Here is a 19927-nt window from a genome sequence, read left to right as displayed (position 1 = left end):
ATAAACTTATATCGACTTAAAGCTTGAAACTGTAGTAAGAGCTATACAAAATGTGACACTTGTTCTACTCTTAGCACCTATTCTATTTGACACCGCTATATTACACGGAATTACACATGTTCTTTTTTATGTTAATTATCTGGTTTCCGGTGGGAATTAATAACAGGAGCAAGTGTTGTAGATAAAAACAGCTAAGGGAGAATTTCATTTGTATGGTGTTCAAAACACGCAAATCTTCATGAGAATGTGAGAGCAGTGAAGAAAAATAAACATCTGTTAGAAATCGCTTTTTCGTTAAATATTCCCCAATGAATAAAATAAACTTAATTTGATACAAATTACAGCTTTGCAAAAGCGATCGACACTCTATTTAAATATAAGAGATGGTAAGATAAATTTAAATCTGTCTACAAGTTTACTACCTCTAATGTCACTCTATAGTAATGAAAACTATATGACATCAACCTTTAGACAACAAAGTGCATAATGGGTGGTGTAACATCTAAAATCATGAAAATCGCAACCATCAGGCATTTTAATACTCTTATTTTTACGTGGAAGTTAACTTTTTGTCTCTAAAAGTCGATTAAGAACTTGTTTATTTCAAACATTGCATCCTATTGAAAGTAATGTAGTTTCTACAGAAAAGTTAATTATTTACCTCCAGAATTCATTCCCTACGACACCCGTCATCTTAACCACCGTATCGCATTTAATCATAGTTTCTCTATAAAACGGGAGACTATCCTTGTCAGGAAATAAAGAATGAAAGATTCAGCAAACCAGAAATCAATAGAATTGTTCAGAAATGTTTCTACATCCTGGAGGGGTTAAACACAAGTTTTTCATGTAATACAGCAAACAGTTTAGTGTTAATTTAGAAATACTGACTAACTGAAATGGGTTGTAGTATTGAAACATAAACTTATATAGACTTAAATCTTGTATAACTGTAGCAAGAGCTATACAAAATGGGACACTTGTTCTACTCTTAGCATCTATTCAATTTTACACTGCTATATTACACGGAATTACACATGTTCTTTTTTTGTTGTTAATCATTTGGTTTCCGGCGAAAATTAACAATGGGATACACTCTAATGAGAGAAAAACTCAAATTCTTTTAGCAGTGTTATAACTGCATAACTGATAAGTGTTACGTTTGCTTTGCAGTGTTACGTTCCACTGTTCTTAGGTTGCTACAGAACGTGCCCATGTACCCAACTGCAAAGCAAAGTTAGTCAATTGTCTCGCAATCTGATTTTCAATATGCACAGAGGTATGTGGGTCTATGACAGCTTATATGCAGCAACATATTCCATGCTATATCGATCAAGAGCATGCACCCACCGCTGATGGCTATTTTACTTGGTCACTATTACAAATATAGCTGATATTATAGTATACAGATTATTGATAGTCTTCACTGAGAGGTCATCAAAATAACAAGCGAAAGACATATTCCTCTAGTGACATATGAAGTTAGGCAGTTCATAATTACAAAGCTTAGATGGATTATCCAGTATAATATTCTAGAAGTTTTAAGGATTAAAATTACATGAGCGACTATTTTGTTTACTAGAACGATAAAACTGTTCATCCATAACTTACCTTGTCGTTAGTGCCACTTGCTAAAGAATCGTTGGAATTGACTGACATCTGACTTCCTAGAGGAGTAGACATTTCTGGATATTTTCCATCATTGCGAACATGGTCTTCAGAACCTAAAAAGTAAAATATAATTTATCAAAGTAATCATTTAAAGGCAAGCTTATTGAATTAACAAAACACCTCGATTGAAAATGTTGATTAAATTTAAACAAAAACTACATAATTGATAAGGAAAAACATAGTAAATCTGCTACATATGTGGGAAATTCTGTCTGTGGGTGTGTTTGTGAAGTTGCAAGCTAACTCTTCCTACATCGTTTTATCGATTTTGATGAAACTTGACACGTGAGTAGAACTCATGTCTGGAAGCCTCATGGCATACTCAGATTGTTAAAAAAAGTCGATAATCGAACCTCTGGAAGGGATCCTTATATATCTAATATAATTTCTTTTAACAGCCAAGGGAAATAACCCATTCGCCCCTTCGAGGGGTTCTTATATATAGCCAAGGGAAATAACCCATTCATTTTCTTAAATCATTTGGTATAAATCAAATTCAGTATGCTTATTTCTTAGTATTTGAACTGTTAGAGTTATTTTCGCAGTTTATCCAGTACACGCCTTAAACAAGTAAATAGTATTTTCCTAAACAATAGATCCACTTCTTTCGGTTAGTGACTTATTCACGAATATACCAAAACTAGTGCCGCTGAGGGTAATATTCTTTGGGAAGGCACAAAAGCCATTTTCAGAGTTATTTACTTTGAATTGTTATTATCTCATATCTGATTAGCCTGTTATTACGTAACATGATTCACGATTTTAGTATACATACATTATTAGTATTTCCTCCTAAGTTCTGTATACTCTGAGAACGCATTAAAGCCCTTTATTTGAATTCTTATTATCGGGTAACTAATTTCATATGTTTTACATAACTGACTTCACAGTTTGGGTATTGATAGCTTATTGGGAATTCCTAAAAACAAGATCCTGTATAAGACAGCTCGGAATTCTCTGTAAATACACAAAATCCGTTTTAAGGGCTACATACTTTGTATTGTTGTTATTGGATTAGTGAAACAATTATGAGAATGGAACCAAGGGATAAGCCCCGCTTTCCCGGGAATTACCGGGTACGTTTGCTAGTATAAAGTATATGGTAAATGAGGATTATCATTGAAGGAATAAATCTATGATATATGAACCTCTTAAAACTAGATACAAAATTATTATGAACAAACAAACCAATAACAGGTACACGATCTGTCAGTGCGTTTCATACCGATACATTTTTAAGGTCAAAATCACTGGACATTGAACTCTGATGTTTATTTTAACGGTATTCATCTCTTTATACCTATTTCTTTATTACCCACAAGGGGCTAAACACAGAGCGGACAAACAAGGACAGACATAGGTATTAAGTCGATTACATCGACCCCAGTGCGTAACTGGTACTTAATTTATCGACCCCGAAAGGATGAAAGGCAAAGTCGACCGAGGCGGAATTTGAACTCACAACGTAACGCAGTCGAAATACCTATTTCTTTATTACCCACAAGGGGCTAAACACAGAGGGGACAAACAAGGACAGACATAGGTATTAAGTCGATTATATCGACCCCAGTGCGTAACTGGTACTTAAATTTTATCGACCCAGAAAGGATGAAAGGCAAAGTCGACCTCGGCGGAATTTGAACTCACAACGTAACGGCAGCCGAAATACCGCTAAGCATTTCGCCGGACGTGCTAACGTTTCTGCCAGCTCGCCGCCGCATTTCGCCCGGCGTGCTAACGTTTCTGCCAGCTCGCCGCCGTTCATCTCTTTATACCAACAACTGCCTTATCAAAATGATTCGTACATGTGATATAAAAGATGTACATATTTCTAAGGTCATACATCCTGATAAACTCTACCTCACGTTTGAGTCAAATGTTTCTCGATGTATTTAGACTGAGTTATTCTCTTTTTTTCGTTCAAAAGACGTCCGAAGTATCACCTTTTAAAAGCTAAAAACCCCTTAGTTTTTCTTGTAGTTGTTAGTAGACCAACACCATAGATATATAGCCAAATGTGTTCTAATCGGGACTATAGAATCTTTTATTGGAATAGGACTTCATATTTTAGATTATATATATCATTTTTAGGGGAAATCGATTGATATTTCTTGCCGCTGGAATAGTTACGTATGGAAACCAACCTTCATATTGCGCTCTCACAGAGCAGATTGCTCTGACTCTACACTATGGTGTTCGATACATGTTATTTTGTCTCTAACCAGTGAAATCTCAAACCATTCATTCGCTGTATTAGAAATATCATTCCCTAAGACACCCAACATCTCAACCATCGTATCTCATTTAATCATTGTATTTTCTTTATAAATCATTTGTTACTGGGTAAGAGGTTGGCATCATAAACAGATAGTTTTCGACTCAACAGTCAAGAACTATCTCAGGCACTGGCTCAGGAACGAAATTTGCTTGGCGGGTCCAAACCCAGGTCCAAAAAATTTTACAAACAAGATCTTACTGCCTTTATTTATTTATTTTTTCTTTGTTTTTTTTTGTTTTTGTTTTTTTAGAAGAAATCTAACTTCGAGCTACTTTTTACAGATCACTGTCTGTTCACCTTTTTCTAAACCTGAGAAAAGTAAGTAGGGGTGCAAATTTTGATTCTGCACGCCACAAAAATTTTATAGGGTGCACTCGAACCCCTGCACTCCCTGTTCTCGGGCCCATGATCTCAGGTAAACCAATTCTTCGTAAGAGGAATTTGACCAACGGAAAAGGCGAAAATTCCTTGAATATATATGTAGGAATTGTTGGTGATGTATTTATTTAATGTATACTAAATAGCAAAGAAATGGAAACCAATAAAATAACTTTTTTTATTGCCCATAGAGGGCTAAACATAGAGGGAACAAACAAGGACAGACAAAGGTATTAAGTCGATTACATCGACCCAAGTGCGTAACTGGTACTTAATTTATCGACCTCGAAAGGATGAAAGGCAAAGTCGACCGCAGCGGAATTTGAACTCAGAACGTAACAGCAATCGAAATACCGCTAAGCATTTCGCCCGGCATGCTAACGATTCTGCCAGCTCGCCGCCTTAAAATATATAGAAGAAAATAAGTGTTAGAAACGAAACGATAATATAAACCGATGGAAGTGGTGTTGCTGTATGGTCAAAGCGTAACGACGTAGCCAATGAAACAGTAAGAGTACTTACCACCCAAACTAGTATGAGAACTTTGTAGCACAAAATGTCCAGTATTTTCCATCTTTGCTACCTTAGAACTTTCCAAATACACAAGGAATACATCAGGATCACCAAGAAGAGAATCTTTGGTAGAACGCAACCTAAAAACACATTAGATGTTTTGGGTACAGATTATTATTTTACAATGCGATTAATCAGTATTATATTGATATTGAAATAATATTTATATATGTACACACACATTTCAAAACTCAAACATATAAGCATGCACACTCATACATATAAGTATGCACACACACAAACACAGCAATGTATGTATTATATATATATATATATATATATTATATATATATATATATATATATGTAGGTCCCGGGTTGAGTCGGGGTTAACCACAGTAAATAAGGTACTCAATACATAGCAGAGTAAATTAATTTATTTTATAGAAGGAGCTTCTACAGGACTAGAACTGTTTCATTCAAATGAAATCATCAGGAAGCCTGATGATTTCATTTGAATGAAACAGTTCTAGTCCTGTAGAAGCTCCTTCTATAAAATAAATATATATTATATATATATATATATATATTATATATATATATATATTATATATAATTTACAAGATAAGGGCAGAAGAAAAATTCTAATGCCAAATATGCCGAAACAAAAAAATTGTCGATAACTATGCGTCTCGAAACATATATATAACTATTATAATTTATGCGTCTCGAAACATATATATAACTATTATAATTTATGCGTCTCGAAATATATATATATATTATGTAACTTGATATAAGAAGAAACAAAAATTTAGATAATCATAATATATTTATGATATACATCAACATAATAAATGCATAAATACATACATAGATATAACATAGAATTATAGCAAGACAAGGAACATATTAATATATTATTTAAAAAGAAATAAGAGTTATGTGAGGTAAAAATGTACATGGAAAGGGTAAATAAATAAAGGTTACTATATCGATTAAAAAATCATAGTAAATTTAAATTTAAAGTTAAAAGACGTCAAAATAAAGATTAAAAGATATAAAATGCATCGCTAGTAGTAGGAAATCCTAATTATGGATTTAAAAGTTTAGAGGAGTTCCGAAGAAAATGTTTTATAGAGAGTTATAACGTCAATATGAAGCAATTCGACGGCTGTTTCTGGACTCCAGTAGTCAGTAGGTATGAATCATTTAGATTCACATGCACATGTCCCCTTCATCAGGAATAATAGAAGATTAATCAAGTTTGAAGACATGTAAGACATCATAGAAGAAGAGAATGGAGTAAGTGGAACACGAGCACACACGAAACGAAAAGTGTTGCTGAAGAAAGATTTCCGGAAAATGGACAAGCGTACAAATATGAACAGTAATAAACGTGTGAAGAAAAATAGAGAGAGAGAGAGAGAGATGTCGGTGAGTGTACATATATGTACGTATATATATATATATATATATATATATATATAGAGAGAGAGAGAGAGAGAGAGAGATACATATACATACATACTTATAGACACACACACACACACATATATATATATACATATACTTACATATATATATATATATATGTGTGTGTGTGTGTGTGTGTGTGTGTGTGTGTCTATGTGTACATATATATATACATGTATGTATATATGTATATATATATGTATATAAATGTACACATATTTGTGTAAGTATATGTATATATATATGTGTGTGTGTGTGTGTCTATAAGTATGTATGTATATGTATCTCTATATATATGCACATATATGTAAGTATATATATATATATATATATATATATATATATATATACGGTGTTCCACAGTTAACTATCTATTTCACTGTCATCGGACCATTTTTTACAAAATCACTTTATTTATGTTTATCATTTATTAAATATTTATAGATTTTTATTTTGTTTATAATTTTATAATTCTAAAACTTCTTTTACAATGCTGGCTAAGTTCAGTGAATGTAGATGAACTCCATTTAGTTGAATTTACTATACAGAGTGTGGTACACCAATATTCAGAATTTGGAATGCTCACCAGCTTGCAACGGGGAAACGTGTAGGCACTGACAAAGAATGATGTGTTTAACTGTATAATAAAACCTGTTTATGTAAATCTCTGTTCTCCTGATAGTTATTAATTTACACACACACACACACACAAATACATATATATATATATATATATATATATATATATATATATATATATATATAATATATATATATATATATATATATATATTACGAATTTGTGTAAATATGTATAGAATAATATTTCAGTTGGATATATCAGTTAAAACATGATTTGGTTTTGACGTATTTTATTATTGTATTTTTTAAAAAAATTTACAATTTTGAAGTGTGTTAAATATGAAAAAAAATATTTTATGATATTCATAAAGTTCAATTAGCGTTTCCAAGCATTCGTAGTAATCATCAGATTTCAAAATGCATTTAACTGACAGTTGTGTTCTTGAGAAGTGTAGTAAAATGACTGACTTTTCCCTTTTTATACCTCTTAAAAGGCTCCAACAAGCTGATCTTTTGGAAAACTGTTTTGACCAACATTCTAACTGTATTTCAAAACATTGAACTTTATGAACATTACAAAATATATTTTTAGTCTTCAACACACTTCAAAATTGTAAATACTTTTTTAAAAATACAATAATAAACAACGGGAAAAACCAGACCATATTTTAACTTTATTCAAACTGATATATATATATATATATATATATATATAATATATATATATATATTATATATATATATATATATAATATATATATATATATATAATATATATATATATATAAGTTGAATAAAGTTAGAATATGGTCTGGTTTTCCCGTCTTTTATTATTGTATTTTTTTTTTATTTTTACAATTTTGATCTTGGACTCTACTCTGTTGTGCATGCGCACCAAGTTTTACTTCCGTTGTTTAAAACACTGCTTGGAAGGAACGTGTGTAGCGAGTGATCGTTGCATTGGCAACGACAGAGAAAGTTGGCATGGCGATACCTGCTCAGCGGTCTACACAAAGTAGCAGAAAGCGTATGGAGAGGAGTGTATGAGCGACACTTGAGTGTATGAGTGGTTCAGACATTTTCAAGATGGCCGAAAAAATGTTGATATTGATGAACGTTCTGGGAAAGCCGCAACCAGCAGAACAGAGAAAAACGTTGCAGATGTGCGTGCAGCTGTGAGGAGAAATCGTCGAATCACCATCCATGAGTTATCAGATGATGTACAGATTAATTACGGTTCAGTTCAGTCCATTATCACTGAAGATTCGTGTATGAGACACGTGTCTGCCAAGTTTGTGCTAAAACTGCTTTCAGCTGTGTAAGAAGACACTCGGGTTTCAGTTGCACAAGATCTTGATTGTGTCGAGAACGATGAAAAGTTTTTGAAAACTTTGCGTAGGCCTCTGAGCCGGTATCTTTTGGCAAAATTTGATGCAGATTCTTTGCTTCATTTTCTCTGTCTTGGTCAATGCAACGATCACACGCTACACACGTTCCTTCCAAGCATTGTTGTTAACAGCATAAGCGAGATAGAATGTTAAAACTTAGTGCGCATGCACAGCAGAGTTCAAGATGGATCTGTGCCGAGCGGCGTCACTCTGCATGTTTTAGCTTCGTGATTATGCCAACAGTCCGGATGCTTATCCATCAGTGAACGTATATAAACGTTTTTGAAATCCTTTTGCCGTACAATTATGAACTAACGAGGAAAACTTTATCAGTTGCACTATGTATGTGTGATGGAAAATAATTTGAAGAATATGAAATGTCTGGTACCAAGCTGAATTCTTATTATGACTTCCATGAAACAGAGTTCTGAGGGCTTAACAATGAAATCTTCTAGGTATCTTCAGTCCGTTTGTGAATTAAACACATATCTGTATCTGCTAATTTAGTTACTGAACACACAGACTATAAAATAATCCTATTGTATTTATTTACATGTGTATGATTTATTTAGTACTAGCAGTATCGCCTGGCGTTGCTCGGGTTTGTAAGGGAAATAACTATATAAGCATTTTTAGAGAGTTACTTCCCTTATAGATGCCAATTCGGGCTTTCTTAGCCATTTCTGTTTTGGTGTCTTCAAGCCATGAAGTCGTTGCTCTAAAAGAACACTGGTCTCCTTGACAACGCTTTACGACGTTGATTTCATTACACTCCCTTCCCCACAGCTTCACGAGGGAGGGAAGAAGGGGGAGAAGCAAACAGGTGCAGATGTGAGCGTGGACGCCAACTCCGCCGCCATCGACACACGAAAAATTATGCATTAAAATGGAATAAAAAATTATGTTAAATTATTTTTAATATCGTAGACTCATCGTAGACGCGCGCTAATACCCAGACGGGCTTGATATGAATCGCGACTATAAGATACCCGAATTTGGTTAAACTGCACCGCAAAATGTGGGAGTAGTTAGGAATCTAAATCGAAGGGGACAGACACTCACACAACTACAGTTTTATATATATAGATTTTTCTAGGAAACTCCTTTGCTGACAATACAAAATATCAGTCCTTAATCGTCTTGATATCATTCTTTAGAGCTGTGAAATTAAAGTTTTATTGCCTCAAGTCAGCTCTTACTGTTACAGGTTTAACTGGCAGTTTGTGCGGAAATATAGAATTAACATGATAAAATGAAGCAAAGAAATTAGGTTGTTAAATATGTAGCATGCGCAAGAGAAAATTAAATGAATGAAAAGCGTAAATTAGAATATATATCATATTCAATATATTTACCTGGAATCACAGGATTTAAATAAATTTACATTTTCCATCTGCTGAAGGGCTGTTTTAGCTTGGTTTACCAGAGGCAGGTCGGGCAATAAAGGGGCAGCTTTTTCTTGACTATTTTTACTTTCAAATATGCAGCATATTAGAGATTGTTTCTAAAAGAAAGAAAATATCGTGAAGAAAACAGGAAATATGAGATTAGTTGTTCGTTTTGTTTCTTTTTTCAGTATTTAACAATAAAAGTTTACGCTAGAAAGTTACGCAAGCAGTCAGAGCAAAATCAATATTTGAAGGAGAATTGCTAGTATTAAGGTGTATATATGATGTGTATGATTTTGTAACCATTTGAATATTCTGAGAAGGTAAAGAGAGAGAATGTCTGCATGTTTGCTCTTCTATTCCAGCTTTGCTATGGCGGTGATAACAACACTGATTTAGACACGATGTTAAGAATCAGCTAGTGTGTGGTGTGCCTAAGGTTGAATGACATGTGCTTGAATTATCTGAGGAAAATATTTTGATTTGTGGTCACTTCAGCATGGCTTTTCAGTAAATGCTATTCTGTATATCACTTATGAATAAGAGATCCATCTTTTAAGCAAATCATGCTGAAATACGTGTCAGATTTTAAAATATACAGTGTCCTACAATAAGTGTATATAGCCAGTATAATTAATATTGCAATTAAACTTGCAAGGACTTCCTGAAATATTTGAAAGATGAATGTACATTTGTCTCAGTATTTTGGGGGTCCTTTTCCAGTCAATATCACGATGTTCTCCCTCTTAGCTACGGATTTTATTAAATTATCAAGGAGTGAGTAATCTGCGTTTCTCCACTCTTCGGTCAATGTTTCCTTGAGCTCAGTAATTGATTTCATTTTCGACCTTGCTTGCACATTTTCTATCAGGATGTTCCTATAATGTATTCATTAAGAAAGGGCTTTGAGAAACCCATTTCAGAGATTTGCTTCTTAGATTTTTTTCTCTAATTTGCTTCTTAGTTTTTTGTCATATCTTGCTTGCTCTGAAGAGAATTCCAGATTCTTGAAAAGTGTTTTGTTTACCAGATCTTACATTGGAATAGATGCATAGTAGATTTTATTTTTTCAAATATTTTTCTCAAATTTTTGACATTTAGATGTTTTGCATAAAAAGTTAACTCTTATTTGCTTATTACTCAAACAGTTCCTCATACGATAACTTCATCTCTTCTATATTTAAATGTTGCTTGCAAACAATCTGGTTCCCGTGTTTCAATTTTTTGCACAATGAATTGGAAAATTGGCAGAATTTACTTTCGTTCGACTATATTATTGATAACCAAAATTTTCCTTTCTTTTACTTAAGTGTAGACCAGTTTAGGCTTTTAGCATCATTGCTTTTGAAAAGTATTGGATTCCTTCTTGCATATGTGCGTTCATATTTGATGTCTTTAAATAGGCTTTTTACTCAGCATAGAGATATTTCCATAGATACCAGATGGCCAGTATTCTGGGAAGAGAGGCTTGAACATAGTGATTACAGCAGTGTTAAGGTAGTTACATGTACCAAATACAAGGTGGAAATACAAGTGGGGTGGAGTACCTGAGTGGTGGAGGTACGAGACCAGGTCCGAGGAACAGAGGCTACAGTAGTAGAGAGAAAATAATCGAAGAGAGGAAACAGGCCTGTAGGTCTGAGGCTGGGCCATGTTCAGGATGATTGAGTTCCACTTAGTAGAGAGACAGCTCCCAGGATGCAGCTCCGGGATATCCTTGAGCGTAGGAACAACACGGTCCCAGATGTGGGAACAACATTTCAGCGTGAGCCTTGTAGAGGGTCAGCAAATGCTAAGATTTGAAATATTGTCTGGCCATGAAAAGAAGAGGCAGTCTTTTGTATGTGGTTCTCGTTGTGCTAATGACGTGCTTTCGCTGAGATAGATCCCTAGTGATAATGAAGTCTAGCATTTAAAGTAGCCATGAGATCTCTACCTGAGTGCCACTCTTGCTTTGTAATATGTAGTGTGGTGGTGTTTCATTGATATGACTGGTACCTGGGTTCTGTGGTGGCAGGGTCAATTAAAAGAAACAAGTTTGTCATGGCTCCACTGTAAGATGCTCTCACTTTGTTATAAATATTTGTATATTATACAGAATTTCTGGCGGCCACACATTTGACATAATCGATGATCTTGAACACTGTCTTTTATACATGTTTTTTCGTTGATTATATTCACATCTATTATGGAATGCATAGTTTTTTTCTTACATATTTCACACATATTTAATATTATTTTATATCATTATTGCTTCTCAATTCTCATTTCAAACATTTGACCCAGTTATGATGATGAAAACTGTTCGCTTTTGAATTCGTATAACAACCATGCTGTGAATTATTTTTAACATTATACTCTCAAAGATTCTTATTCAAATGTTACTTAAAATTTATTACATAACCCTTTGCAGATTTCATTCAAGTTTACCATATTACTATGCATATAATTATTGCTCGCCGATTCAGTTTCTTTTAATTGCAAAAACATATTATCTTAAATCCGCTGGATATTCGTTTGTGATCTGTATTCTTATTTTACAATTTCACATAACAGGTTCTTTTATTTTGTCTTACACATCTTTCTCTACAATTGCTGTAGACTTGCCACTCTGGAGAATCCAGTACGCATTTCTGTTTTCGTTAGTTTCATTTCATTACAAGTAAGATATTTCATCTGATTTTATATGCTAATCACTTTTAGAGAGACACAAACATTTTAACATTACATTTACTTTCATAAATGTTAGTATTGTTCCTTGTCTGAATGACCTTTAACAGTAATCTGAGGTTTAATCAGAAAGATAATGAAAACTAGTAAGTAGCAGGAACAAGAACGATTCTGACAGCTTTATGATAACTGTAAAACTTCTTGTCTCATAAATAATATTTATAAGACAGACACGACATTAAGCACCCAAGAAATCAATCTTCATATTTTTTTTTCGAGATATATGTGTATGTATGTATGTACATACATCAATATATATGTATATATATATATATATATGTATGTATGTATGTATGTATGTATGTATGTATGTAAAATGTATATATATATATACATATATATATATATTATATATATATATAATATATATATATATATATATATATATATATATATATATATATGTACATATGTTTATGTATGAGTCTCTGTGTGTTTATGCGTTTACAATAGAAATGAAAGCATCTTCACTAGAAACTGCTTCTGTTATTATAAGTTAATTTGCAAGGAAATGTAGCAATTCTTTTCATCAATATAACTTTTCTAAAATATTATAATTCATTCATTGAGAGCGAAAAAACAATTCTGTTTGCTGATGACTGAATACTCGGGAGAATACAGAGGTCTTTCAACTTTAATGTAAGCCTACGTAAATATAACGGGTTACCATGTATTTTCATATATTTATAAACTGTCGGTATTTATTTTTTGACCTCACTTGTTAAGTCATAGTTGATGGTGTAATTCATAACAACTTTGGTTATATATTGTGGCAAAATTATCTCCCAAAGGCTTATACTCGTTGACTTTGAATGATTTCTCATGATGTTAAAACAGATAATATGACAGAAAGTTCAGATGAAATTGTCAGCTCTCTTTAGTCGAAGGTCCTTCTGTCTCATTGAGATAAATGATCTGCGTAAGACATAACAGGCTATTAACTGGGTCTTATGTAATAAAAGTTATGTATTCTATGTGTGTAAATGAGAAGATTTCCTCCTCCACTCTCATTCACTCCTATCTTACTAAATAGCCTTACTGAAGCAAATGTAAAGAGAAACGATATGAATTCGCGTACATCTTTGCATTTTCTTAGCATTTCTAATTTGTAGTCCAGATAAACATCCAATTACCTCGGATTTTTTAGTATTAACATTTTACTCGGTAGTGTATAAATTGCAGTTTTGATAGCATTGCTACATAGTTTTAGTTTTAATTTTAAATAGAGCTGTTGAGTGTTGTACTTCGATGTTCCTGAAGTTGGGTACGTGATTATAGTATCTTGACTTAAATTTTCCTTTGGTCATTCTGGAATACAATATCATGCTGAGTTCTTAATTGGAAATTACCCATCTACCAAATAGAAACAGAGTATTATTAGACATCTATTTGGCAGATAAGAGCTTTGGTACTGCAGGAACTTTTCGTGGAGCAAATGCAAGTAAAGCTAAACTCTTGTGCGATTGTGGGTCTGTGTAATATGAGATTTTTCACTTTTGAGGTACAATGTGGTTGCGCTTGTGCATGCCTGGTGAACAAGCGTCTGTTTGTGTTTAAGAAGGCTATCTAATAAGTTTAGAATGAGTTTATCTGGTGGTGTCTACGTCAAGGGAGAAGATGTTGTAAAAAGCAAAATGTTAAATTCTTTCTATAGGGGTGTCTAAAGCAGGTAGTATTGTTGTTTCAAATAAACATTATCGTACTCTTTGACCCATTATAATGCCTCAATGTAACAGGAGACAGTCCCAACAAAATATATTTTTGTGTAGACAGGTTTGATATCCCCAAATTACTAAACACCATGGACAGGTTGTCTAATCATATATAGATGTAGAATATGTTGTAGTTGGTTCTTTACATATTTTCATTAAACCACAGCTAAGATTCAGGACAACATCTAAAGGGTTACTTACGAAAATATTGGTTGATATGGCGACTTTTAGTCCTAGCAATTACCAAAGCAACAAATGCTAAACAAAAGGATCACATGTGTTTGCCTGTTATCATTTTCAGTACAGCAAGACCTTCGTCAAGATAAATAATTCAATTAATTGACTTAAATTGACTCATAAGATGACCTAAGGTGTATGAATCAATAGGCATACAAACGCTATCAAATGAGCACAGGCATTCATCGAAATATTCACCTGTGTGGGATCTCTTGAACCATGTTCAGCTACTATCGAAGAGCAACATCATCATCATCATCGTTTAACGTCCGCTTTCCATGCTAGCATGGATTGGACAATTTGACTGAGGACTGGCGAACCAGATGGCTGCACCAGGCTCCAATCTGATCTGGCAGCTGGATGTTCTTCCGAACACCAACCACTCCGAGAGTGTAGTGGGTGTTTTTACGTGCCACCGGCACGAGGGCCAGTCAAGTGGTACTGGCAACGGCCACACTCAAATAGTGTTTTTTTACGTTCCACCTGCACAGGAGCCAGTCTAGCGGCACTGGCAACGACCTCACTCGAATGTTTTTCCCGCGCCACCAGCACAGGTGCCAGTAAGACGACGCTGGTAACGATCACGCTCGAATGGTGCTTTTTACGTGCCACCGGCATGGAAGCAAGTTAGCTGCTCTGGCAACGATCACGTCAAAGTTTTCTTTTATTTTCTTATGAATTATTACTTCAGTAATATTTCTAACTATAGGACCATATAACTGTTCGGAATCTGAAGATTTTCGGAGTAACGATTTTGAGATATATGACTACAAATCAACGGTACCAAATTGCTTACGTATACATATATATGTATGAATAAATGTATATATGAATATGAATATATATATATATATATATATATATATATCCCTCAAGGGTCAAGCATCAGTTGCTGTTACCACTACCTCCTCCTCTGCTGCTGCTTTTAGCAACCCTTGAATATGTTAGTGTCATTTAATTTCTGAACTGTTTCGCTGCCGTTTGTTTATGTTGTTTGATCTCTTTATCCATCAGTTTCTAGTAAGATAGTTAGGCGAGTAAAATTACTAATAGAGAAACGAAAATAAAACTTTGGAAACAGTAACACCACCATAGGTTACGTGAAAACCATGCACGTTTTCAAGGGAGATAATCAAAGAACGTAACATTGTAATACTTCATGTAAAGTAAATATAACAAATTAAAAATCCTTCAAGAATCCATAAACATTTCCGGATCACTACCGAAATTTCATCATCTGTTCCTTGCATTGTTACCAACGTCTTCTGCAAGTTTCATCGACTACCGTTCACAACATTTTGAGTTATTTTGCACACAGACGGACAGACGGGCAAAATAACGGCGATGAAAACATAACCTCCTTCCTCGGTAGGGATAATTACAACACGGTAAGCTTTTTCAGAATATGCAAGAAAATGTATTACACAACGCCACAAAAGACAATATTAAGTCCGTCGAAATCACCTCTCCGAGAATGTCTTGGGCTGAATAATGGCGAACGACATTCTTTAACTAGGAAGAAGAGCTTGCAGTTTCATAAAAATAGATTTTTCACTTCAAAATAGAGGGATATAATACCCAAAAGTTGTTGAGTACAGATCTTCTATACGGCAGACGGCCAAGCGGAATTTCACACGCGAATTACACACTTATGCAATAGATTTAGACACGTTTCAAAAGCCATGAAATGTTCCTTAACAGAAAAACCACATGAGATGCTTATATGCACACAGCTCCAACACTCCTATGGGTACACTGCTAACCCAGACGCAAAACGATTTTTTTACAAATGCGCAAAGGCAGAGATGATACTAGTGAGATTCGTAACAAAATTATGTGCTGCATTTGTCAAAAAAGAATCCCAAACAAAAGAATAGTTAGACACATCGGATCGATCAATGCATTTATGCCTTCAAACCTATCACAAGTTATATGATTACAACGAGAAAGCGGTTATAATTGCAGTCGGGTAGATGACAATAATTATATAAACATTCATCTATTTGTGTACACACACACACACATATACATGCATACATATATAGATATAAATATATGTGTGTGTGTGTGTTTGTGTGTGTGTGTGTGTGTGTGTGTGCATATAAACATATATAGATAGACAGATATACAGACAGACAAGTAGATAGATAGATAGATAGATAGATAGATAGATAGATAGATAGATAGATAGATAGATATACAGACGGACAAACAGACAGACAGATAGACAGATAGGAAATAGATAGATATTTAGATAGATAGATAGATATGTTTCTTTATTAGCCACACAGGGCTGCACACAGATAGAACAAATTACAAGGTAGAGCTTTTCTTTTGAAGGTTTAAAAAAAAAAATTAAAAAATAAAAATAAAAAAATAAAAAAAAAAAAGGAAGGGGGAGTTTCGATCAAAAGGGATCGTAAAAGGAGAGAAAGAGGACAAAAAAAAGGGGGGTTAAAAAAAAAAAAAAGGGGGAGAGGAAAAAAAAATTGATCAATAGGGATCGTTATCACAGAAATGTCAATATGAAGTGTAAAGGGGAGGACAGGTGAGGTTTACCCGTGGAAAGAAAAGCCTACGGAAAAGACCACGGTAACCTCGGTCATGAAGTCACATTTTATATTTCTTTTTTTTTTTTTTTTTTTGCAAATAAGCAACTCTCTGTTTTCGATTTCTGGGTTCATAGGACTATGCTCAAGGTGGCTTCGTCATTCATACGTGCCATTCTTGCTACATTCACCCATCTTTTTTTAAAACATTCGCTAGACAAAACTTGCCTCTCTACTCTCACTTTCCTTTTCAAGTGGTACTTGAAGAAGTTGATGAGAGATTGACCAGAGAGGAAAGTGTTTGTCTCCAATCCTTTCAGACGCGTCCACCAGATACATTCTTTCGCCATAGCCACAAGGATGATGAAAATAGCTCTTCCTTCCCGTTTGAAGGAAGGAGGCGTGACAATATTGACGATAGACTCAGCTGATAAACCGACTCGTCCCCACGTGACAGCAGTTGTTCGACATAAGCCCACAGGTCGGAAATTGTTGGACACTGAACGAGTGCGTGCAGAACGGTTTCGTCGCTCTGACCGCATCTCGGGCAGGTCGGCCCCGTGTTTCTCGAGCCGTGTCTGTAGAGCTTATCCCGAACGGGTAGCGCTTCTCGGTAGCACTGCCAGGCCAGCGATCTCTGGAAGTTGTCCATGGGCCCTGGCCCGAAAGTCGTCCCGAACAGGCGGGTCAGGTACTCCTCGTCGACGTCCAGGTTCGCCCCGAGCTCGTCGTCGTACCTCCCCTCCACTAAACCCCTATAGAATGCTTTGGTTGTGTTGAAGTCACTTAAGGTCGACCCAGGACGGCAGAGTTGCTTGAGAGCAACGCGACACTCGCGGTGCCATTCGCCCTTCCTCGGCCTCTTTTTGATCCACGACTGCAATTCGGTCATGGAGACGAGCTGCGGGAAAGCGTGCCTCACAAACGGCGACCACACCTGTTCACCGTCGTCTACATAGAGCCAGAGATGTCGCAGTCTCAGCGCGTGTCTGCGCATCATCAACCACGGCATGCCCAGCCCTCCTTTTAACGGGTGTTGACAGCAAATGGATCGCCTGACCATCGGGACGCATCCTTTCCACAAGAAGCGAAAGAGGATGCGTTGTAGTTTGGTGATGGTAGGGTCGGGACAAGGTACGACGGTCAGGCGGTAGTAGATGACGGACGCGATGTACGTGTTCGCCACCTCCGCTCGACCTTTTAGGGACAGTTTCCTCTCGGCCCATTGCCGGGCGAGAGTGACCACCCTACTCGTTATCTCGTTCCAGTTCTTCTCCACTTGGAGGTCCGGACCAACAAGACCCCGAGCAACTCAACCGGCCGTCGGTCCAGCGTCCCACGACGGAGGCGCTGGTGGACGGCATGGGCTTGCTTCTCCAGGTGCCTAGTCGCAAGCCCACTGACTTTTTCCGGTTGATTTTCGCTCCTGTCACCGCTTCGTAGTTTTTCAGTGTCTCGCCGACCCGCTCGATGTGCTCGTGGCTAGACACTATGACGGTGACGTCGTCCGCGTATGCAGACACGCTCGTCCCGCATCCCAATTCTCGCGGGATGCCCCTTAGAGTCGCCAGCTTCCGCAGTAGTGGCTCAAGAGTCAATACGTATAGAAGCGCCGAGAGGGGGCATCCCTGACGGACCGAACGTGCAATGTCGAAAGGTCTTGATAGATGTCCATTTACGCGAATTACCGAACGGATGCCTCTGTACAAGGCAGCTATCCAGCCGCGGAAGACGGGACCGAAACCAGCCGCTCTCAGGACTGCCTCCAAGTATCGATGGTCTACCCTATCAAAGGCTTTCGATTGATCCAAGTTGATCAGGGCCCCACCCATGCCAGGTTCTTTAACTACCCTGTCTATGATGTAGCGCATCAGATGGAGGTTGTCATGGATGGTCCGGCCTGGCACGGCGCATGTTTGCGCCTTGTCGACCAGTTTCTCGATGACAAGCCAACCTCTTGGCTAGCACCTTGGCCAAAATTTTCAAGTCTGCATTAAGCAGAGTGATGGGCCTAAAGTTATCTATTACATTTCCCTTGTTTAGATCTTTCTTCCAGCAGTGTTACGGCTCCTCGGCTCACAAAACCAGGAATGCTCCCGTTTTGCTGCCAGTTGCAGTACACCGCCGCCAAGAGATCTCCAAACAAGTCTGGCATACAATTGTAAAGCTCGTAGGGTAGACCATCCAAACCCGGTGATTTGTCCCTCGAGCATTCTGCCATCGCTTCCCGCACTTCCGCCGCCGTGATGGCACCTTCGCAGCACCCTGCCTTTCTTGTCGAGAGTCGTGGTAGGCTATGTAGGTAGGCACTGAAGTCCACCCTACGTTCTTGCCCTCCACTCGTTCCGAACAGTCGGGCAAAATGCTGCTGAAAGGCCTCACACATTTTACTTGGCTCGAGCAATTCGCGCCCCTGTTCATCTACCAGTGACCGAATGGTGGCTTTGTTGCCCTGTTGCGCCCTGCCACCCGGGCCTCTCTCGCGGCTCCAACACCTCGTTCCTTAGAGCACGCATCCTAGCTCTGACAGCACATCCTTCGTGTTTGGCGTTGAAGTGTTGGTCGAGGGCCAACCTCGCCGCCAAAACGTCGGAAGATAGATAGATAGATAGATAGATAGATAGATAGATAGAGTTTGATGTATACTTTACATTCTCTGGAAAGTTTATAAAATACTTCTGACATCAGCGGTAGATAGATAGATAGGTAGGTAGATAGGTAGGTAAGTAGGTAGGTAGTAGGGAGGTAGGTAGGTAGGTAGGTAGGTAGGAAGTTAGGTAGGTAGGTAGGTAGGTAGGTAGGTAGATAGGAAGGTAGGTAGGTAGGTAGGTAGGCAGGTAGGTAGGTAGGTAGGTAGGTAGGTAGGTAGGTAGGTAGGTAGGTTGGTAGGTAGGTTTGTAGGGAGGTAAGGCGGCGAGCTGGCGGAAACGTTAGCACGCCGGGCGAAATGCGTAGCCGTATTTCGTCTGCCGTTACGTTCTGAGTTCAAATTCCGCCGAGGTCGACTTTGCCTTTCATCCTTTCGG

General features: G+C 36.7%; 1 protein-coding gene across 1 annotated transcript in view; it reads right to left on the bottom strand.

Annotated features, from left to right (window-relative positions):
• The window catches only part of LOC115209447 (protein inturned-like), a 156177-nt gene that overhangs the window by 41377 nt on the left and 94873 nt on the right, over positions 1-19927 (bottom strand). The window contains exons 12-14 of the mRNA XM_036500960.1: positions 9641-9789; positions 4850-4980; positions 1612-1724 (exon numbers count right to left, since the gene is read on the bottom strand). Coding sequence (XP_036356853.1) covers positions 1612-1724; positions 4850-4980; positions 9641-9789 — 393 coding nt within the window. The remainder of the gene's footprint in view (positions 1-1611; positions 1725-4849; positions 4981-9640; positions 9790-19927) is intronic.

This window comes from Octopus sinensis, linkage group LG3 (genome assembly GCF_006345805.1).
Source record: "Octopus sinensis linkage group LG3, ASM634580v1, whole genome shotgun sequence".
Lineage (NCBI taxonomy): Eukaryota > Metazoa > Mollusca > Cephalopoda > Octopoda > Octopodidae > Octopus > Octopus sinensis.
This window is presented reverse-complemented; position numbering and strand designations above follow the sequence as displayed.